General features: G+C 44.3%; 1 protein-coding gene across 1 annotated transcript in view; it reads left to right on the top strand.

Annotated features, from left to right (window-relative positions):
- The window catches only part of CFAP43 (cilia and flagella associated protein 43), a 1,012,780-nt gene that overhangs the window by 548,036 nt on the left and 440,128 nt on the right, over window positions 1-24,616 (top strand). The window contains exon 19 of the mRNA XM_069611745.1: window positions 21,829-21,906. Within this exon, the coding sequence (XP_069467846.1) occupies window positions 21,829-21,906 (78 nt within the window). The remainder of the gene's footprint in view (window positions 1-21,828; window positions 21,907-24,616) is intronic.

The raw sequence follows: 24,616 nt of genomic DNA, 5'->3' as shown, positions 1-24,616 counted from the left end.
GTCTACTGCAGCTATCCACATCGTTGTGCTAGACCAGCAGGAAGTGCCTATTTCTACTGAGATACACCGCGGAGCGGTGAGCGGAGCTGTGAGCCTGAGGTGTGAGCCAGTCTACTGCAGTCCGCTGCGGACGCGAAGCCAAAGCCAAATGGAGCCAGAGGTACGTCCAGAAGCATGTCCTTTGAAAACCTCTAAAGTATTCAAAAGCCCAAAAACACTCCTGAAAGAGTCGCACCCGAAAAAATCGGCATACCCGGAGGGGAAATCCAACCCTGATATGAGGTGGAGGAGGAGCAAGTCCGATTCGACTCCTGGGCTGGGGGCCTCCCAAACGGTGCCTCTATCGATTCTAGAATTGTTACACACGAAGCAGCAAAACTCGAAGCCTGCCTTATGCAAGGCAGTGAGGAATACTCAAGACGCAACCATGGCGCCCGAGACGCCAGAGAATACCAAAGCAGGAATGACGACTATACCTGACCCATGAGGACAAGTGGGGGAGCTTGTCGGGGTGGCGGTTTTCCCTGCGGTTCCCCTGCTGCTGCCGTTGCCGCCGCCGACAACGAGAGCAGAAAATCAGCTCTCGAATATCCGGGCGTCGCGGTCGGAGGCTGTCCTCAGTTCATGGGACGTTGACCTGAGTCCAAGGTGTGGGCTCGGAGAGGAGCCCGGTGCGGCGGAAGAGACAGACCAGCAGGATCCATACAGCCAGTTGAGTCACGGTGGAGAGAAAGACCTGAAAGACGCGCAACCTAAGGAAAAAAGTGAGTGCCCTGCAACACCTCCCCCCTCCAATCCAGTCTCATCTAAAGAGGTGAGACGGACGGGAGTGAGTAACGCTACTATTGCCAATGGTGACCCAGAAGAGACAAGGGGGATAGCGCTCCAAGAAAAAATATCGGACAAATCAGAAGAAAGAGAAACGGCAAGTCACAGCAAACCCAGTGAGAAGGGGGAAATAATTCTTGCAGTGGAAGGAATAAGGGCGTCTAAACTACCCTTAGTTTCGCTAAAGGAAAACTCCATGCCTAATGGGATAGCCATTCGAGCCCAGCTCCACGCATTGGAGCAGGACACCGAAAAAACGGCGCAAGGCCTGGGGGAAAACCAGGCTAAGATTGTAAAGCTCTCAAGGGAAGCCAGTGACTGTGTGAGAACACCCGATCATGATAAAGACACGGATTCGGATAATGAAGTCTCTGAGAGTGAAAACTCCTTTGAGGGCGAGCCGGATGACTCCAATAAAGAAACAGATGGGGAACAGCTAAAAATGGGCTCTTGCCCTAAAAGAAAAAAACGAGGCAAAGCAAACACCATAGTAAAATCTGGGCCTCAAGGAGCAAAAAAAACAGCGAAAATACGAGCGCAAAAAAATACCACTCTGGGGGATCAAAAAGCGAGAAAATTAAACAAAAAAGGGATGCCAAATCCGTTACTTTCACGCCCGCTTAAAGCCTTTTTCACACTACAACAGAAAAGAAAACAGAGCGCCGATACCGAAGTATCAGACGCAGAGATGTTGGAAATAGCAAACCTAACCCAGCCGGTACAAAAACAGAGAAAAACTGAACCGCTTGTAGCAGCAACAGATAAACAAGTCCGGCCAAATGGATGTGTGCAGGATAAAATCATGGCTATCTCAAATCTAAATAGTGGTATCAAAAAAGTTAAAAAACCAGAAACCACTGAAATTAGCCAAGTGGGCGAAAAGGACCCCCAAAGAGGCAGGACCGAGATGCCTCAGATTATATCCACCCCTAAAGGGGTTCATCAATTTATAGAGGAGATCTTAGTGTCCGATAATGATCAGGAAAAAGAGCCCTCTGAGGGGGAGAGTCTTGACTGGGAAGCCAACCGAACGAATCAGCTACAGCAAGATAAAGAAGAGCTTTTGACTTCGACAAAACGCCATTTTTCCCGGAGGGCTGACGCTGCGTCTCCGCCTTTATTGACGAATTCCGGATTTCAAAGAAAACCCCCTAATAACGACAGAAATGTAAGACCAAGAGGGGAACGCCCGGATCTTAACTTTTCAACACCTTCAAGAAGATCTGACAAAAGTCAACAGTCACCAAAAAAGAGACGTCTCAGCGAAATCGCTGTGGCGCTACAAAATGAATCGCCAAATAAAAAACCAGAAATGATTGCCATCATGTCGGCTATGACAATCGTACTGGCTCCTTTCTGCAAGCTGTACGAAACAATTAAAGACAATGTACAAGACAATTCAGCAATTCTTTCCATCCTAATGGCTAAATTAGCCAAGATAGAGTCGAATTTACCAGAAAATGCAGACCTCATGCTCAATCAGAAACTTTCGTATGAAAGGAAACTTGAAGCATTGGAAAAAAAGATTGAGAACTTGAAAAATGCGACGGGGACCCAAGGTGAGAGAACGATAGACAGATCGCAAATGTGGCCAAATCAGAAAACAACGTGGGAAGCCAACTTTGAAGCATTGGAAAAAAAGATCGAAAGGTTGGAAACCTTGAATAAAGGTTTCTCAACCATCCCTACGATCTCCGACGGAGGTGCAGACGAGTTACTGACCCACGCAAATGGAAAAAAGAAAACTGTGCTGATCCTGGCTCAAGACAAACCAGATGGTAGGCTACAGACTAAAGCACAAAAGACGCATCTCGTAAAAACAGATCTGAGTAAGAAAATAATAAATGAACAAAAGGAAGCCATATCAGCGGATAAAGAAGTCAACATGGGGCAGAGGCCTAGCGAACCGCTGGCTAGTAAAAAACGACAAGAGTCAAGCACTAAATCAGAGGCGTTTGGCCTGACGCGATCACCACGATCAACAGAGGATTTCCTACAATGCATTGACTTAATGAATATCTCTACTCATTCAGATAATGGGTCAGTTATGACAACAAAGAAGTAGGGGCGAAAAAGTACTGAGATCTTGCAGAAACATATACAGCAAAGTCTAAAAATGACAGTGAGAGACCTAGCCATATGGAAAAGACTGCACCAAGACTGTCTGATGGACAGGGAGCTGGTTTTCAACCAATGCCGGAAAGTGAAAAAATCCAAACGGAGGGGGAGAAATCAAGAAAAAGCCCTCATAAACAGCGATCAAAGTATGAAGGTGAAGGCTGTCAAAAAAGTCCACGTAAGCATCGAATGGAAAGAAGAGATGTGGGTAACAGAAAGGTACCCAAAGAAGCGATACAAATTTTCAAGCTGGAGCAAAGGGAACTGGAGAGAAACTTCCATATTTTGAACAGACCAACAATCCTCCAGATAACAAAAAAATGAAAACTCTAAAAAAACTTAGAACAGAGGATCTGGTGCTTGTCGAACCCTATCGTAGGGAAAAGAAGGCGAAAGCATTTATACACCTGAAATCAGCTGCCATCGAACATATCGACGAGGCAGTCTATGAGGAATTCCAGCAACTAGGCCTGTCCTTGATAGAACATAAGAGAATTACGGAGTACCAAGAACCCGAAGAGGAAAGGACAGAGCAATATAAACGACAAATTCACTACAGATCAGAAACGGAGGATCTATACCGGCAAACCCGAGGGTATAACACTTGAGAAAGTAGGGAGTTGCACAGACGACCATTCTACCAAGGCCGGGGTACAAGACGACCCTCAGATAGGAGGGGGAGAGAATATATAAACCAAGGTCATGGCCAATACACCAAAATACACTCTGACTGGATAGAAAACACTGCAAAAAGTAATAAAAATGATCAGAGATCGATTAAATACTCCTCCAGATCGGACTGTCTATCGGCCGAAGTGTTCACAAATAGTTCCGACAAGCATCGGAAAAATACGGAAGATGAAAGAAAACCGAAAGGCCCATGGAAGTGGCTCATGTCAAATTGGTCGAAAAAGAATGACAAATAGCAACGACCTGGGTTAGCTTGTCGCAGTGACCTTAATAAAACCTGCAACGATAAATGCAACGAGCAACCCGAAATGGCAGCCTTAAAATTGGGCTCATGGAACACGAGAGGCAATATGCACCTCACGTCACCGGGAGATGTGGATCTGGGCGCCTATGATATTCTCTGCCTCCAAGAAACCTGGCTCGTCCGCCAACCGTTTCTGGACGGGTTCTCCGTGAAGATCTCTCCTGCAGTAAAAGGCCTCTTAGGTAGACCGTCATCGGGTTTACTTACAGCTATAAAAACAGGGACAGGACTGAGTGAACCTAAAAACTGGAAACAGTCCTATGAAATGCTTGTCATCCTGACATCCATATCCCAGGGAAAGATCAAAAGGAAAAATGGACAGCAAAAGACGATAGCGATTATAAACTGCTATTGGAACCCGCAGCGAATGTCAACCAAAATATTCTGCAACAACATCGCCGAAACAATTGACCAGCTATATGCAGAATTTGATAAAATAGAGCTCATCATATGCGGCGACATGAACGCCAAATGTACCGAGGTCTTGGAGTCCATGCCGAGGGTCCATTGGGGAGACATGGATTCTGCTACCGAAAGAGGCATAGCCTTGAATGAAGTTATGAGTAAAAGAAACGTCCAAAATGTAGCGAGGTTATTCCCTTATCAAATCAACTTTCCAACATGGGAACGTAATGAATCAAAAGCAACTTTGGACTACATCTTTATCTCCAATGGCTTCATCCAGGAGCTGTCAGGTTTCGAGGTCAAAAAAACCATCCATAGTGATCACAACCTTCTGTGCTGTTCATGGAGTATCACTACCAGGATATCCAAAACCTACAATTGGACGACAAAGGTAAACCAGCAACAGACTCGCCTGCGGTTAACCGAACGAGACATTGAGAAAATCAGAAATACCTGGGAGGCGAGAGTAAAAGATCAGGCTTGGACCGACAAGAGAGAAAGACCAAACTACCTACCGTTATTGCTAGCTTTCCAGGTCAAAGGAGCAGGGAAAGCGAAAGAGATGCCCCAGAACAATCACACGTATGATAAGACGGTGGTAGAAAAAAGAAAAATTGTACGTCGTTTGCGAAGGAAAGCTAAGAAATCCAACGATGAGCTTGATTGGGAAAATTGGCGCAAGGAAAATTTAAGCTACAAAAATTGGCATAAACAACATAAAGCCACTCTGTACCAAAACGATGCCGAGGCGATGATGCAAAAACTTCACACAAAAAAATCTAGTGACTTTTGGGGTTTAATAAAAGAGATGAACAGGCCCCTGTCCACCGCAATGGGAAATGCTGTAGCGGAAGAAAATTGGATCCAATATTTTACGGCTGAATTCAACTGCCCCACCAGTGATAGCCAAGGGGCAAAGCAAAACCAAGTGATAACGTGGGTCGATCTGTCTAATACTATGGACATCGAAACAGCCATACGGAACCTGAAAACATCTAGAGCACCGGGCCCTGATGGACTCTCCAACATGGACCTGAAAATGTTCCCGAAAAAATGGGCTGAAATGATCAGTGGTATCTTTTCGGAATGTGGTAGAACCATCATGGTGCCGGAATCATGGCAGAAAGCAGTCATTGTCCCGATTTATAAAAAGGGACCGAGACAAGAACTGGCGAGTTATAGACCAATCGCCCTTTTGGACATTTTGGGTAAAATCTACGCGACCCTGCTACTCGTCCATTTTCGAGCTTGGGAAAAAGTCAGCCAGGCCAAAGATCAGCTTCAAACTGGCTTCCAGAAAAATGGGTGTACATCAATCAACCTTCTCATACTTAACATCATGAAAGCCAAAGTCAAAGAGGGGGCGCCTAAAGTATATTTAGCATTCGTGGACCTCTCAAAGGCCTTTGATAAGATCGACAGAAAAAGCCTGTGGACGAAGCTTCAAGATTGGAACTGCCCGGCAAAAATATTGGAGCCAATAAAAGCGCTCCATTCGAACACCAAAATAAGAGTTAAACTCAACAATCAGGGCATGCTCTCAGAGGAGATAAATGTTAAACGAGGAGTAAAGCAGGGATGTCCTTTGGCACCGGTACTGTTCACAGCTTTCTTGGGCGACTATCAACGCTCCGAAGAAAAGATTCGATCTTTTCCCCCCAAAATCGGGAAAACCGAGATCCCACGGTTACTCTACGCAGATGACATCATTGTGATCGACCAGACGAAGATGGGCCTGCAAAGAAAACTCCGCAATTTGGAGGCCTACATCCTGGAAAATAAGCTGGAACTTAACAAATCGAAGACAAAGGTCATGGTGCTCGAGAAAGTCCCCTGCAAAAAGACGAAAAATCTAAAGATCTTCCTGGACGAGTCAAAAATTGAAATCGTAACCAACTTTAAATATCTGGGGATTCAATTAGACAGTTCAGGTGCGGAAAAGAGCCTTGTTGACCAACTCTGGGAAAAAGTGAAAAGACTGGCTACGCAAACCAGAGCAGTAGACCGCAAATATGGCAAATTCTCCCTTATCCCGGCTATAATTTTCTATAATACTAAGGTTGTTCCAGCCCTGACTTATGGTACGGAGTGTGCGCTATATCTCCAGCGCAACATCTGGAGCAAAATCGAAGGCCACCTCTGTAAAACGGTCTGAGGCCTACCCAAATCTACCGCCATGCCAGCCATAAGGAGAGATTTGGGGCTCATATCATTAGCATCGACAGTGGATCAAAGCGCCTTGCGCCTCTACAGACGAATCATCATGTCTGACACCCTACCCATTTATAATACCATACGAGAAGAAATTGATTTAGGCAAATATACAGCTTTGAATAAATGGGTGGACGCGAGAAAGAATGATCTGAGAAAAGTTGAATGCACCGAGAAAGAGCTAATAGAAAACCCGGAAAGAATAAAAAAAAAGACGGAAAACATGGACTGAATTGTGACAACAGAAAAGGCGGTGGAAAACAAACTCCTGAAACATCTCCCACCCACTTTCAACAAGGGGAAAAAAACGCTCCAGTACTGTGTAAAGTTTCCAAATAAGAAGCTGAGAATGTCTGTTATGAGAGCCAGATTCAACCTCCTCCCTACGAGAGAGATCATAATTGTAAGAAGAAATGGAACCGAAAGCCGCTGCTGTTTATGTAATAACGAGTCCGCTACTGAGACTTTAAAACATCTTGTGGTCGAGTGTCCCAACACAATGGAAAACAGAAGGCTTTACCTCCCCTGCCTGGACGAAAATATGTGGATTTTCCAAGTAGATGAACTATGCAATAGACTGATATCGGGTGAGCAGACAAGATGGACCCTAGCTCTGGCCAAACTCATCGACCTAGTATTTGTACAAATGAACAGTCTTCGGACTGAAAGTACTTCGGTGACGGTCTCTGACCCTGCTGAATGAGGCCTTTTAGCTTCCCGGACAAGGTTTAGGACTTGGACTGTGGCGCGGTTTGCCACCCTCTAGGGGAGGTTTTTGTGAGAAGCTACCATTTGTGGGTTCGCTTTCTATTATGATATGCAACATAGAGAAGGTTTTTGACAAAACTCAGTCTTTACTGAGTAAAGTTCAAATAAAAAAAAAACTTAAAAAAAAAAAAAAAACTGGAGTTACTTAAAAGCTCTCAAATGCCTACCACCCCAAACAAATGGGTTGGTAGAGAGGTTTAACCGTACAATGAAGAGCATTATTGGTGCCTTAGAAGAACCCCTGAGAAAAAAGTGGGACCTTCTACTGCCATGTCTTCGCTGTGCTTATAGACAGGTGCCTCAAACTCCTCTATGGCCATCCTGTCAGAGGCCCTTTGGCTCTGATCTAAGAAGTATTGGAGAGTGCTCCACCCTTAAAGCCAGTCCGTGTAACTGACTATGTACTAGGCCTAAGGAAGAGGATAGTGCAATTGATGACTGAAGCTTCTGAAAACGTGAAGGCTGGTCAAGCCCTGGTCAAGCATTGGCATGGCCAGAAAGCTAACATGGAGTTTTCTCCAGACCAGCTAGTTCTTGTTATGGTTCTGAAATGAGGTAACTGAAATGCATTTTTGAAGGAATTACCACCTGGTTTTGGTGTTAATTTGGTGGTATTCCACCTTTTGGGAGTTTGTTTGTTTGTTTATTTAATATAGCGCAAACCAAGATCCTCAGGTAGCTGGGTGCAAGCATTACAAGGATACTTAAGAAGCTTAATTACAGAGCATTACAAGGATACTTAGGAAACTTGGTTACAGAGGTAGGTAGGTACATACAATGAATAATAAACATAGTTATAGACAGTGATAACATAGATAAAACCACAAGTTAGCAGTGACCAAGGGGTATAGAAACATCAAGATACAGACAAGAGATGCCAACGGGTATACAGTTGACAATGGTCAGGCATAGCAATCCTTAAGAGGGCATTCAAGAGTGGGTAGGGCGAGGGGTCAGTTGGGAATTGAGGAGGTCAGGTTAAGCGTCATTAGTCTGTAGCCAGGTTAGGACTTTCCGTCTGAAACTGGAGTAGGGTTGGTCAGTTCTAAGATCCAGAGGGAGTCCATTCCAGGATTGAGCGGCTACAACCAGAAAGCTAGAGCCACCGGCTGTGATCCGTTTGTATCTGGGAACCTCTAGGGTGTAGGCATTGGACATTCTCGTGGGTGGATCAGAAGTTCTCTTTTTTACTCTTTCTACAAGGTAGGGAGGCGCTATGTTATTAAGACATTTGGATGTGAGAGAGAGGGTTTTAAGGGAAATCCTGTCCTTAATTTTAAGCCAATGGGCATCTCTTCTGAATGCAGAGATAAATATCCCAAACAGAGAGCATAAGGCTGCTCTGAGGGCATTGTTTTGGAGTCTTTGCATTTTATCAATAATGTACTTATTGGATCCTGCATATAAAGCATTGCAGTAATCCAGTCTGGATGGAATAAGTGCATTGGTGTCATGATGCCTACCCCCGGGGACCCAGACCAAGTCCAGCAACTCTGGAAGCAGGCATCACGTTATTCTAAGCAAGCCCAACAACCCCTGCTAGGGGCTATTTGGGTGCAGTCCTGGTGCCTATGGCGGCAGGCTCATATGGAGAGTTAGTCCTGGCGCCATAGGTTAAAACTTACCTGATGCAGACCATGCTGCAAACTCACCTGATACAGACCATGCTGCAAGAGCTCCAAGCCAAAAGAGGCTTGGAAGGGACTACTTTACCTAGGGACTATTTTTTACTCGGGTGGGGCTGGGGAGGAATACTTACCTGGGACTACTTTGGAGGCTATTTAAGCCACGCCCAAAGAGCAGCACACGCTTGGCGTTATTCTGCATCCAGCAGCGTAACACTCACCGTGCCTGCAAGTCTGCATCCAGTCTTCTGCCACGCCCGCCTCGAGTCTGGAACTCCTAGAAAAAGGGAGAAAGAAGGAGAAAAGGTTAGAACAAGAGCAATACCTTTGATCCTTACCTGAATTCCCGATCCATCGCGCCTTCAAGCTGGAAGAAAGAAGTTATTTTATGCGCGTCGCCTCGCCTGCTGCAGCGCTTCGCTGAACTCACCGGCCTTCGCCACATCTTCACATTCCACCGCATCCTTCTACATGTTCCCGCCGCACTCTGGCACCTAAGGGGAAGACAAGAACAGCAAGGTGAGCCAAGGGAATACACAGAGGCAATATTAGTTACCCCCCATAGACTTACCTGATTTTACCACCGGGGGTACTATTCCTCTTCACGGGTCGGCGCAGCTTCCACTGCATCCTCGCCGAACCCCAGCCCCTAAGGGGAAACAAAAGGACAGCAAGGTGAAACAAAGGGACAAGCTAGGGGAAACCTCCTCACCACAATAGATTTACCTGATTTTACCGTCGGAGGCGTTATTCCCCGAAACCTCATACTTTCTCTCAGCACCTGAATAAGGGAGAAAGCAACAGGTTACATATTGACATTATTTTATCGACCTGTGTTGGATAATACAAATCCTTACCTGAATATTACCAGTTGCCACGAGGAACTCTTCGCTAGGGTCAAGCTGCAACCTGCACGGAATCGGACAAGAGTGAAAGTCAGACATTTGAACTCTTACAAACTACATACTTATGGCGTCTTGTCGGGAATCTGAGTCAATATTGTTCTGGAACTCACCAATTCCTTCGAGCCAGTGAAGCAACTGGTTATCTACGCGCCCCTGCGCTCAATGCAGGATGGAGAGCTCATCTTTCCAAACCATCAGGTGAGACTATAAAAGGGGACATCAAAGGTGATCAGTGGGGGGGGTTAACGCTCAACTCCACGGGTGGTTAATTCCCTTTCTCCATTTGCAGAAGAATATTCCTACGGGCCAAGCAAACGAAGCTAGGTGGGCCAGTCCAGTCCGTCATCTCGGCACTACGCGTCACATTGGTGGAGACCGCAGCTGTCCAGTTCAGATCTACGCCCCTGTGGGAGCCAGGTGAGCATAACAATTGGCTAGTGTGATGCAACTGGTGTCAGAAAGAAATGGTCTACAGGCTTGGATCAATTTGCACGTGTATCCTGTAGAAGATGCTAGAGAGTTAATTTGCTCCTTGAAGGTGAGTGCCGAGTCAAGATAGAAACCAAGGGTTTTAACTGGAGGCATCACTTTGATGACATTGTTATCGATATTGAATGAGGCGTAATTGGGGTTGAGTTTTTTTATGGCCGTCTCTGAGCCTAAGATCAGTAGCTCCGTTTTATCGTCATTCAGGCAGAGGCCGTGAGAAGCCATCCATGCCTGAATGAGAAGATATATCCTATTTACTAAGGCCGAGTCTTCCAGGAAGTTGCCCGAAAGGTGGATGAGGATATGGGTGTCATCTGGGTAGTTAGTGTAGGTGACACCCAATCTGTCCAACTTGTCAAAGAAAGGCTTAGTAAAGATATTGTAAATGGTACGAAATATGCATGATCCTTGAGGAACGCCACAGGAGACTTGTATGGGGTCAGCGGCTGCTAGAGGGTAGAAGACTCTGATTGTTCGGTTCGCAAGGAAGGATTGCACCCAGTTCATGCCATCACTTTAGAAATGGGCAGCTGACCTAAGATGGTTGCATAAGACTGCATGATCCACCAGGTTAAAAGCTGCCGATAGGTCAAGGAGGAGTAGCATAGCTGATTTACCATTGTCCTTCAACTCTTCAATTTGGGTCTTGAGGTCGATCAAGGCTGTTTCTGTGCCATGAAGGGGGCGGAAGCCAGACTGACGTGAGCCTAGTAGGTTATTAGTTTCTAGGTAGTCCCGAATTTTGCCAGCAGAATTAGCACTGGTGAAATTACCACTGGTTTTGCTGGCGCAATTCCACCAGCTCTAATTTCGCTGGCGGAATTAGCGCTGGCGGAATTACTGCAGTTTTTCTGTTCTTGTAATTTGGCAGTGCAGTAAAAGTGGCCACTTTTTTTACTGCACCGTCAAACTCGTAATGAGCCCCATTGAATGGTGTCATAATTACATTTAATAGCAAATGTGTACTTAAAATGAAACGTATTGCACATAATCAGATTTGTTCAAATGTGTGTCTCATTTAGACTAAAATTTGTGACTTTTTTATTTTTTTATTTTTATTGATTTGGTTGAATTTAATCAACCTTTCAAAAAAACAAAATAGAAATACAGCATTTGACATAATTTAGCATACATCGAACATCAAACATGTCACAATAAATAAAGAAATACAAAAAAAAAAAGAAAACTTATTTACATTATTTACATTATTTATGACATGAATAAAACAAAGGAAGAAATAGAAGAAAAATTCACATACAACAATTAATTAAATGCTCCTTTCTGTTAAGTATCTAATTTAAGACTGGTGAGGAAATTAACAGCTGCTATCTGGATTGCTAAGTTATTTGACCCCAACAGGACCGACCAGCATTCGACCTGTGTAATGTTTCCGAGGTATTGACAATGTCTTGCAAAGGCTATTTGTCTTTTGGAGGTAAGTGGGGCACATTCTGTAAATAGATGCACTAATGTCTCACCTCTAGGCGATTCTTGACAGAATCTGCAAACATTTTGTTCTGGGCTTACCAATCTGCGTTTTGCCCTTACTTCCAGAGTTGCCCATAGATTGAAACGAAAACGCACTATTCCTGATCTATATTTTAGGGCTGGTGAACGTATCAGATACAATGGTAATGTTCTGAGTTTTTTTGGTGGGAAACGTGCAATGTCGTTATCTCGATACATTATACATGATTCGCATGTGTTGATCCAATCTGTTTGATAAATTTTAGATTTGGCTTTATCAGGATTCAACAACAACAGATCAATTGTAACTTCTGCTTTAGCCATTATCGAATACACACGATTTAGCCAATCTTTGATGTAACTAGATTTCTTTGCTGAGAAAATGTAACAAGAAATTGTTTTAAGCAATACATTTGCGGTAGTCGACCGCAGGCATTTCCCAAAAAATGAACATAAACGCCAGTTGTAATGGGCTTCTAGGGAGGTTAGGCCAAGCTCATATCTCATCCATGAGGTAGGGACGCATTGCGGTAAATGAAGAATTGTGCGCCAATATTTTGCTTCCCACTGCTCGAACTTGAATGCAGAATCTGCGGGAAGAGTCTCCAAGCCATATAATAGCATGGGAATGACTTTCTTGGTCCAATAATGCCAAGCTGGGAGGATGGAAAATTTGCCATATTTATACATGATGACACGGGCTTGTGAAATGGATGAAAGTAGCTTGGACTCAATCCTCTCTAGCTGCCCATGGGGTTTCAACTGACCCTCAAATATCATGCCTAGGTAGCAATAGCTTGGAGTTACGCCGAGTGGGGTGCAGCCTATAGACCACACAATTGAACTGGGCCTGAGCGCCTGGGTGAATATTGAATGATCTGAGTTTTAGACGTGTTGACAACTAGTTCATTAGATTGTACGTACTGATAGAACGTATCTAAAAGCCGTTGTAACCCCACCTGCGTTCTAGAGATAAGTACTAGATCGTCTGCGTGCATAAGCGATTGAACTTCCTGAGTCAACAGTCTGGGAGAATCGGAAATGACCGTTGAAAGGGCGAATTTCACATTGTGGATGTAATAATTGAACACCGCTGAGGCTAAGGAGCAGCCCTGTTTTAGACCACGATAGGTCGATATGTTGTCTGTTAGAAGACCATCTAGTGTAATGCGTATTCGTATAGACGTGTCATGGTGCAACGAGTGTATAATATCGTACAGAGACGCTGGGCAATCGTCTCTCAAGAGCTTTTTTAATAATAAAGGACGACTCACAGAGTCAAAGGCTGCATTTAGATCAATAAAAGCCAAGAACAACTGTTGTTTTGTCTCTTGGCACTGAGCTTTGATTGCATTCAAGGTCATGAGATTGATGTTGGTTCCCATTCCTGCCATGAAGCCAGTTTGGTTGGAATCCCTGAATTTATTATTTCCTGTCCAAGTATTGAAATCGGCTAGTACCAATTTGGTAAAAATTTTCCCTGGGGCATCTAGTAACGCAATCGGTCGATAGTTTGCAGGTTGTGACCGATCGCCTTTTTTAAAGATTGGAATTATGATTGAGGACTTCCATGATGTAGGAATCAAACGGGTGCTTAATATGTCACTAAAGATTTTAAATAAGATCTTAGACCAAATGTCTGGATGATTTTTAAACATATGGTTTGACAACCCGTCTGGTCCTTCTGCTCTTGAAGAACTCAATTTTTTGATTAGGTCAAAAGTTTGCTCAACCGAGACTTTTAAATTCCAACTGGATGTTGACACTGGCAAATATTTGGTGTGGTTATAACAAGGGTCAGCATATAGTGTTGAAAAATGCTTGATCCACATATGTTCAGAGACCCCATTCAGTTGGGCATCTGCTTGGTGATTGTATGAGTGACTATTCAGCAGCGACCACATGCCAGCCGAATTTTTATTACTCATAGCCCTACTCATGGCTTCGCTATCTCGTTGGAATAACAAGGACTTGCGCCCACTGAGCCAGTTCTTATATTGGCATTTTGCAGATTTTAATGCCTGCCACTTGTCCGCACTAATTGAGAGTAAAATTTTTCTTTTAAGCATCCTAAATTCTGTCCTTCTTTTGGCAACTACCTGATCAAAGGTATGTGAATGTCTGATCGAGTCGGATTGCGGTATATTTATGGTCTGAGCAAATGAGCGTAGCAAATCTATGTATTCGATGTTATTACAATGGAGGGCCCTATTCGTTATGAGATGTTCAAACTGGTTCAGGGAGTTTGCAGTCCATTTGAGACGTGTGCGTGAGTTGTTTACTCCCACGTTGCCACAATAATAAGAATCTCTAGTTGGCATTGTATATTGGAACGTGCACTGTAAGGACAGGAGGCAATGATCACTTTTAGGATGGTCAATAATCTCAAAGTGGTCTATTTGTCGGAAAAGCCTGGTGTCGACATAAATATAATCTATGATACTATTTGATTGCCCTCTATGCCAAGTGTAATGCGGGGGGACATTATTATGTACTGAGCCATTGACCATATGATAGTTGCGTTCGGACATAATCAACTCCCATTTTCGAGCACCTTGAGTTTTGGCACCCAACTTGCAACAGTTGAGGTTCAAATCACCAAGTATGATGGTATACATAATTGATTTGTCAAGTGAGATTAGATCAAGCATGTCATATAGTCCTGCAAAAAAGGTTTCATCAGGCATGCTGAGCGGATTACGGTAAATATTTACTACAGCAAAGACTAGGACTTTATTACAGATTTTTACAAGCTGTATGTGCGCACCTACAGATGCCCAGACAGTGACTGTAAACCCTAATTTAATGTTCACAGCCACCAGTAAGCCTGATGCCGGTCTGCCTGCAGTCAATACTGCAGGAATCAAGGCTATTTCATAGCTGTCCCATATCAGAGCTTTGGTGAGCCATACCTCTTGTAAAGCGATGAGGTGGTATAACAAAGGCATTTCTTTAAAAGAGGAATGAAGATGTTTGTGCCCTCTTGTGTTCCAGCTGACAAATAACAATGTGTTTCTGATCTCTCCTTTTGGTGGTTAATGCCGAGAATTCTCAGATGTCCATGTTTCTCTGGATTCACCACGGGAGCCCTGATATATTTTAGGGATCATGACTGGAGTGTTCAAAGGCAAGCGAGCGAATTCTGGTTCCTCTGCCAGCAAAAACCCCATATTAAATAAGACCATTTTATTGCGCCATATTGATTGAAGCACTATGCTTGATGGAATGCAGAGTCTAACTATGGACAAGGTGTCCTCGGAGATGAATTCGACCTGTTCAATATCGCGTGAGGTGATGTTACGTAATTCATCAATGTCACCAAAAATATTCAGGACACTTTGCCGATTAAGATCATACATTTGATTGCCACCCTCTCGACATTTGAGAATTAAAGTGTGGCATTGAGCTCGTCCCGAATTGGGTTGCCCTGAGGACCAGCGCTTGTTGTTGTTACGCGGGGACCCTTTTATATTGGAGGGCCAACTTGGTCTGAGATTTCTTGCCACCTCGGGAGGTGCATTAATAGGGGTTTGATTCATATTAACTGTGTATACTAGTGATCCTATAGAATCGCCCTGGGCTTGCGTAAACACTGATGCCACCTTGGCGGAAAGATATTCATCAACTTTCTTTTTAAGTTCATCTGTCAAAGATTGAATGCTACTGGCATTGATAGTATGTGTGTCACTGGGCATAGGCGCAAACGTGACCATCTTGGGGTGACTTGCAATATCACAGGGAACTTGAGCAGGGGCGGGAAGTTGCTGAGGACATAACTTCACAGGGAGCGAACCAGCACTACTTTTAATTGATGATTTGAGTGATATCTGTGTTTGCACTGAACGTGGGGGGTGAAGATTTTGAACAGTGGTACTTTTGTCTGAAATTAGAAATGGTGTAGGTGTTTTCTGAAACTCACTTAAAGCTTGTACCAGTTGAGTTAAAGGGGACCGGGGCACAGACGGGGGATCCTGGGTCAAGCCAAAATTGGGAGAAACTATAGGAGTACCTGCCGCGTCAGTCCCTGCAGGATGTATAGGAGCAACAGTTTCCATATCACCCAACTCACAGTTAGCTATAGTTGTTTTCTTTTTACTAAGAGCTTTAAAAAAGGCAGACAAGGTGCTCTTTGGATGCTTAATTCCAATCATGTTTTTCGTTTTTTTTATTGGAATAAAGATTTGTTTTTTATTATTTTTCTTTTTTGGTTTCTCAACTGTTGGACGTGTTAAATCGCTCAGTCCTTGTGTGTCCATCGAAACACCGCTGGATGGTGCAATTATACCCTCTAAAGCCCCAGTTTTCATTTTTGGAATCAGGATTGGAATGTAATCATGATTCTCAGGCACCGGGTCTCGTCCAATAATGCCTTGAATTAAGGGCAAGGGACAGGGTATCAGTGGGCGTGCAGGTGCTTCTTTCACTGAATCAGTGGAGGTTGGTAAAATGAGTGAAGTAACATCACGAAGAATCGACAGGCTGGGCAACATAACCACTGACTGGTCTAACTTGTCTTTGTGGACCTCAGTTTTGGTGAGCTGTTGCATCGAGAGCCACTGCATCAGATCTTCGAATTGGGTTGATTGGCGAGCCACTTTGGTATCTAGGGATTCGAAGAGTTTACACAGACTATACACTGCTGTGTTAATTGCTATTAATGTGGGTTGAATCATTGATATGGTTTGAGCAGCATTGTTGAGCAGCTCTGTTTTGAGAGGGCGCGGTGTTGGTAGAGCGAACGAGTTGAGAATAGATAGAGCAATGTCTGAGGGCAATGTCTGAGGGCGGAACAGTAGAGTCATCAGGGACACTGCTGATACGTTGAGCCTTGCTGTTCGTGTGAATAAACTCAGATGAACTTTAATGAATGGATATGACTTGAGGATCAGACAATAAGAGTGGGAAAGCAATGGGAGAAATAGACATGTTCGCATCGTATACTTTATGACAAGGCTTGATAGATTCAATCATAGTTCGATCAGAAAATGGGCAAGGATTGGAGCACCTCAATGGTGTACGCTGAGAGGAACAGATTTTTCCAACTGTGAGAGGAGAAGGAGTAGAAGTCATACTTGAAGGGACAACGACAGAAGACTCTAGAGGTGTGATACTTATACCACCATGTATCTCTTCAAATGGAAAACGGGTTTGATTAGGCAGGTTTGCAGGGGTGACAGACATAGCAGTAAAAAATGTTTGGGGTGCCACTATGGAATCCGCTGTCTTTGGTGATGAAGATTGGGTCTGTGGCATTAACACCAGTGGAGCAATAGTTGGCATGTTTGTAGTAAGCTTGTATGCTGTGTATGGAAGCATGGTGAAGAAAGATACACTTAAGGTGAGCTAAGGTGAGCAAGGGCCCCACCGAGCAACAGCTATACTTGAATATGTCACACCGCTCAACGCGAGAGCAAAAATCAAAGTGCAATCAGCACTGAGCAATAGACAATTTTCAATGACTACCTTCGCATTTGATACTGTTGAAGCCACAAACAATAAAAACCCAATTCACTTACTAATAGAATCAGAAAGGAATAATGACTGGCCCAGCACCGCGCTGCGCGCACCGCGAACAGCAAACAGTACTTAAAGTACTTGCACCGGTGCGCAGCGCGGGTGCGCAGGCTCAGAGGCAGATGAAGGGAATGGAAAGGCGTGGTCACAAAAAAGGGGAGGAGTTGGTCAGTGTAGTGAAGTGAAGTCCTAGTAAGAAAAAGAAAAAGAAAGGTATAAACACGAAAAACTCAAAAGGTAAAAAAAAAAAAAAAATACACTTTTTTTTTTCCAGATATGTGATGAGATTCAATGCAAGGACACTGTGCACAAAACGTGCTAGTGCGCACAATGCGTAAGTTCACAAGCACAAACGTGCAAGTAGTCCCTCCAGTTAGCAATAATAAAGTACAAAGCTCTGCCGCCACAATCACCTTTCTTCTTTTCTAAGGCAGGCACTAGAGAGTGTAACTCTCAAAGACGTCCTCTGGGCCGTTGTGGAGCCGAATCCAATGCAGATCTCAGTCTCAGCAGTGAGCAATACAGCGAGTGCTTCCAGCAAACAGTACTTAAAGTATTTTATTTATATGTTTGTATTTCGATAACCTCAACTGGCAAGCGTGATACAGTACAGCTACTTTGAGTTATATAGTGCCACACTTTGCATATTATATATTGTGACAAGGTCAGTGAACTGACCTTGTCAAGAGAGGATAGGAACCCCTCTCAGTCAAGGGTGGGAGGCCTACCAGGGAGAAATCCCGAACCAGTCCTATCCCTGTGGTGGATGGAGGCCTGTTGAGAGGGCCCCATATCCTGATACACCCCACCCTGTTGTGCCAAAATGTGCTTTTGCAGACCACCTCTTTCTCAAGCATGGCCACAAATATGAGTTACTTCCCAGTGTGTCTCTGTTTTTAGAGACAATCCTTCCTGTCTGGGAGGCAAGCAGTGACACCAAAGAGAAAAACCAGATCAAGTGCTCTACATTCCGAGTGGGGAAACTGAATCCTGTCAGCCTGCCGGAGAGAGACACGCAGAGAGAGGCAGCACGACTGCAGATGCACATTACCGGAGTACTGCTGAGAATGAGAGATGAGGCGGGAGGAGCCACCCATATATGCGGACAAGAAACAATCCTCAATGGGCTGACGGACGCTTCAGCTTGTCCACACAATAAGGCTTGAACTCACTAAACCCCCAGAGCAAAGTATCCACACTCTCCTAGTGAAACTACCTTGCTGCATTATAGTTAAGGAGATTGCTAATAACTTTTGGCTTGGTGGAGGGATTTGGCTGAAATCTTCCAAACAGTTTGTCATGCCTGCTGCCCTCCCCCCCAGACTGGATATTTTGGGAAAGATTTATTAAGAAATGAACAAGTTATTAAGAAACCCCAAAGAAATGCTATTTTTGGCCTACTCCCATTTATTTTCCCATAGAGGAAAAAGTCAATTTTTGTGTGCGCCGAAGCACAAAAACTGCTCAACGGAATTGGACCAAATAAGAAACAACTTGGGCACAAAGCATTGACTTAATTTCCTGGGCAGGTGTGGTGGTAATTCCGACAAGTAGTTTTTAAAATATTTGAAGGGGAAAGGGGTGCGCCCTTCTCACAACATTATAGCTATATCTCCCATGGTGCATTGCAAAAGAAAGGGTTTTCAGAAATGAAAAAGCTGTAAAAAAAATGGTTGGGCTTGATGCGAGAGATTACCGCAATTATTCCGGGGTTAATCGAAAATAAAAAGTGGAAAAAAGCTATTTGGTGGATGAAAAAGGATGAAAAGGCATCAGGGTATTGTTGGAGAAGGGGAAAGAGGACAGAGTCTAGGGATCAAGTTTGAGTTTGAAAGTTTTCGCATTATCGTGGTAATAGCATGGACATCACGCTGAATAACCACGACTACAATAGAAGAAACAATCAGGAATGAAGGTGCATCACATGAAACAAACAGTGATAGGCGGCAACAGGAGAGGGCAAGGGAGGAAAAAATCACCAGAGGGGAGTGGAGAGAGCATGTCAAGAGAAGGCAGGCGCTTGGTGAGTGCCTGTGAGGGGAGGGAAGAGTTTGGGATATTTTGAGCGTTTTCAGATGACCACGGGCATGGGTATTTCATTGCCAGCGATAACCGTGGGTATCGGAGAAGAGTAAAAAAGAAATATGAAATGGAGTCCCTTTAAGAAATGTATTGGTGCAACATGTAAAGTGGGCATGTCCGAAGGCCGTAAAGAAACCAATTGGTGCAAGATGGAAAGTGGCCAAAGGCCGTGGCCACTGGCCATGGCCAAAGGGCATGGCTAGTGGGTCCCAAAGAAACCTATTGGTGCAGCATGTAAAGTGGCCATGGCTAGTGGGCCTCAAAGAAACCTATTGGTATATCGTGTACAGTGACCACGGCCGAAGCTCATGGCTAATGGGCCCCAAAGAAACCTATTGGTGTAACATGTCAAGTCTGGCGTTAGCCAGAAAAATAAAGTGGCCATGGCTAATGTGCCCCGAAGAAACTACAGTATAACGAAACCCTTGAAATTCAGTGAAAAAACCCTTGCTTGCGAGAGAGTTAAAATGATCAGATTTAACGCAACAAAACCCCTGAAATTCAGCAATCTCATTTCGAGCATGTCCACCTTAACTGTGCGCCCCCTGTTGCACAGCATATAACCACAATTATGACATCTCAGATGACATCACTGAAGATATCACTTGTGACTTCAATAATTACATCATGCATGACATCACTTAGGAGAGCTATTGGGCCCAAGAGAAACCTATTGGTGGAACATGGACAGTGGCCGTAGCCAAAGGCTATGGCTAATGGGCCCCGAAGAAACTATAGTATGACAAAACCCTTGAAATTCAGTTAAAAAGCTGTACTTAGGAGAAAGTTAAGGTGATCAGATTTAATCTGTGATGTCATCATTGTGGTCCTACTCTGCGCAACAGGGGGTGCATAGTTAGGGTGGACTTACTCGAAATGGGCTTGCTGAATTTCAGTGGTTGCGTTAAATCGTTTTCACTGAATACATATCTATACACTGCCAACATGTAGACATCTGTATGTGCTTGCAATACAGATATTAGAAAGTATTCTACACTCCAAGGGCTTAGGTTTATCAATTGGGATAGGTGAACAGTCATTATTTGAATGTTAGGACTTGCAATCTTAAATTTAAAATGGGGGGGGCAAGCAAAACTAGAAGACCCAAAATTCATCGAAATAAAACATGACTGCATAACTTTTTGATGCATAGGGAAATGTAGCCCCCCCCCCGTATCTTGTGGGGTTGCTTTCCCATTGTGCACCCACTGCATTACACTTGCACGATCCGAATGTCTTGGATTAGTATCACTGTTTTTGTATTCTGCTGTTATTATTCTGTTCCATTTTTGTACTTATTGTAACTGCACTTGCACGATCCGTATGTTACAAGGCCAAGTATGACCGTTTTTTGTTATCCTTCATATCTGGTTCCGCCAAACCACCAATTCTTTGCCTCGTTGCAACTTGAAACACCATGTGATGTATAGGTGCATTATAAATAAACAATAAATAAATAAAATGAATAGCTCTGGATCGCCAAGTATTACATTCACATGACTTTTTCTAGGCACTTTGCAAGTGAGTATCCCAGAATAAGTGCACACACTATCTTCAACTTTATCTCAATAAATGCTCTCCTTCTAGACCTCTATGTTCCTCTGGCACCAATTCTCTGTGTGTAAAGCATTTCGCTAAATGGAGAGTAGGTGGTCGATCACTCTCCTCTGCTGACTCCCTCCTATGGAACAGCCTCCCCCTCTCTCTGGGCCTTGAGCAGGACTTCCTTAAATTCAGGAAGCTCCTCTAGACTTCCCTCTTTACCTCCTCCATCCCTTCTTCTCTCCCCTGCTAATTTGCACAGATGCTGTGATTGGTGTCCTGGGCCCTCATGCATCCTCAGGGCCCTTGACCTCCCACACCCAATCGTCCCAGCTCTTGTCTACCCTCAGCACTTGACTTGCACTCCCATCTGCCTTGGAAGGTCACTCTTACCCATCGCGGCTCCTGTCCGTGTAGCACTCTCCTCACCAGGCACTTCTACCATGCACTTATCTGTGGCTCACCCACGAGCATGGACACTTTAGCACTTCCCCTTCCCTCTTCCTTGCTGCACTTGCATGTTCTGAATACTCACAAGGCATAGAAGTTTGTCTCCCCTCCCCACTCTGTTCCCTCCCTTTGCCCTGCGGACGCTTTGAAACAGAATTTACTGGCTGTATAGGCGCCTAACAAGTGAACAATAAAAAAAACAATAAACAAATATTTGCTTTGAGAAAAATCATAAATTATATGTAAATGAAAATGCACCCTTTTTCCTGAACGCATTTGTGCAAAAGCATGTATGTACAGAAAGGTGTTGCATGTCCACACAGGCAACAGGGATAGTGTATGAATGTAATAACATTTGCTGCTTGTTTTCTGTTTTCGGGGCAGTGCTATATTCTTCTTTCTTATGTGCAACCTATGTTTGACATTCTAGGTCATTAAAGAAGAGCAAAAGAAGTTTTCCGGCATGAAGAACTCACTGATAAAAGGCGTAAAGGAGCTACGCAATACAGTGAGTGTTGAAGAATGATTGGTCTATATTTGGTGTTCATCTAATGTAAGTGGGTCCTGTAATGGGAGGGAGTGTATAGCACTCTATGATTTGAAAACAAACCAAGTAGTGCTCTCCCATTTTCTCCCGTTTCTCCCAGTCCCATATCTCCATTGTCTTAAAACCACCTGTTGCCTGTTTTGTGGTGGTTTGACAAGACTGAGACCTATAACACAGTTCTTTTTAGGCATTTGATGATTTTGTTTATTTCATTTTTCTTTCCGTGCGTTCCTTTCCAGCTCCTATAAATTCCACTATGATGTAATCAACCTGGGTGTGTCATGATTTTCATCACACCCTGCATACCAGAGCCTAACCTTCACCCCAAAGGCGTTCTGAATGCTGACCTGGAGCTATGGCAGGTTTTGCAGCAGAGAATAGGGCTGTACCCTGACAGGGTTACTTTTGGAGAGCAACATTGTTGTGGGCCCACCTCTAGTGCATCTAGAAACCAATGCTTATTACCCTTGTGTGTATGACAAACATTAGATAAAGTAAGAATTCTTGTCCTCAGAGGGCCTTTTGGTTTGAGAGGGAATGTTGAAGAAGAAGAGACATGTCCCATGTAGTTAGGAAGATGAAGAAAGTCGGGAAAGTAAAGCATTATCATGCTGTACGCCTGGTTAGAAGAAAGTAGAGGTAACTTGTTCATGCCAAGAAGTCCCAGTGTGTGGAAAGAGCTTGGGACAAATTGGCACAGGTGATCTTGTGTGGGCTGACTTTTTCTGACTTGATAACTTACAAAATTAAGGGTCTAAATGCCAAGGGTTGAGAGTAACATTTCCATTGATACCTGGAAGAGCCCCTTTCTTTGTCCCTTGTGACGAGGCATAGGATGCCGTCACTTCTCCTCAGGGGTGAGCCCTTCCCTGTGAGGCTGCTACCTGATATTCTGCCAAGAGGTGGCAAAAAGCAGGAGGACCTCACAGGGAGAGACTCTCCTCATGGGGTCAAGGACTCCCGGACCATGACAGAGCTCTCTACCCCCCCTATCCTTGAGAATACATTTGATGACACTACAATCTGTTATTGTAATATTCCTCCCTTCCCTTCTATAACATCTAATACCACATCTCTAAGTATTGAAAAGAAGAAGACTGAAAGAGTAATGCTAATTACTCAATGGCCAAAGCTGCACAGTACTCTGAAGAAGAAGCTCCAAGGAGGAGGCATAAAGATTAAACCCTTGAACCAAGAGATGCACTCCAGATGTTCTGCTAGGAAGGCTCCCACTACAAGATACAAAAAGCGAAGTAGAAGAGAGACGGGTGTGCAACCTGGCCAGCCTGGGAAGGTTGAACCTGGGAAAAGGACTGGAGAAGAAAAATGAGCCAGCAGTGTATGGGACGCTGGTAGCACAGGCCCACAAGGAGCAGGCATGAACCCTAGCTGGAAACAGGAAAACTGTGGCGTGACCTCTTTGAGGTGGACCGTTTGGTCCAATAGCTGTGCCAACAGCGTTGCTAAGCAGAGGTTGTGGAACCACTGCAGAATAACTGAGACAGAAGAAGAAAACCTGGGAAGCCGATTGCGCTGATCTCAACCCCAGGAAGAACTGGTGATGTGCCCTAGCCCAGCATCAGGTGACAGGAGGCACGGGAGACCCGGTAGGGGTGTGTGGGTGTCTGAGAGGAGTATCCAGAGTAATCTCCCTCATCACAGTGGTTGTAAGGAAGAGTGCATCAGGAATATTCTCCCTCTTCACAGTACTTGCAACAAAGAGTGCATCAGGAGTAAATCTCCCTTGTCACAGTACTTAAAAGAAAGAGTGCATTGGGAGTATTCTCCCTTGCTATAGTGATTGCAAGGAAGAGTGCATCAGGAGTATTCTCCTTCGTAACAGAGCTCACAGGGAGGAGGAAGTAATCTCTGTCTTCACAGTCCTCACAAGGAGGAATGCATCATGAATCATCTCCCTTGTCCCAGTGACTATAATAAAGACCAGGTTGAGCAAACGAAGACTAATAGCAGAGTGGAAGATATTGAGAGTAGATTCCCTGGCCCTGACCAAAGTAGTGGTAGTAAAGTTACGATTGAGGAATGGAAGATTGATAACATTGTGAACTACCTCAGGAGAAATCTCCCTTGTCTCAGTGGTTGACATAAAAGCAGTACTCTGAAGTGCTTGAAAGGGTTGTGTTCAATCATCTTACCAATTTCCTAGACATCCACAGCCTTCGAGACCCCCACAAGCAGATTTACACTCCTGTCACTCTAAGGAAACTGCTCTCATGAATGTGTCCAACTTCATCGCCTCTACTAAGCACTCCAACCTATCCTATATCCTAATTCTCCTTGATCTGTCTGCTGCCTTTAACACTGTCCATCACTCTGATCTCCTTAATACTCTTTTTCTTGGGATTTGCAATCAAACCCTTGCCTGGATTGAATCCCACCTCACAACTCGCCAATTCTCTCCCTCCTGGAGCAACAACACCTCTCAACTCACTCCTCTAACTGTTGGTGTTGCACAAGGCTCTGTCTTGGGTCCACTCCTCTTTACACACTACACCTCTGCTCTTGGGGCTTTGGGATCTTGTTACCAACTCTTCACGGACAGCACCCAAATCTTCTTATCTTTTCCGGAACTCTCCTCTGGTCTCTCTATCAACATTTCCACCTGTCTCTCTGCCATTAAATATTGAATGGCTGCACACTCTCTAATGTCAAA

Source organism: Ambystoma mexicanum, chromosome 8 (genome assembly GCF_040938575.1).
Source record: "Ambystoma mexicanum isolate Mex_15411 chromosome 8, UKY_AmexF1_1, whole genome shotgun sequence".
In the NCBI taxonomy this organism is placed as follows: Eukaryota; Metazoa; Chordata; class Amphibia; order Caudata; family Ambystomatidae; genus Ambystoma; species Ambystoma mexicanum.
Note: the sequence above shows the minus strand (reverse complement) of the source record. Positions and strands in the feature narration are given on the sequence as shown.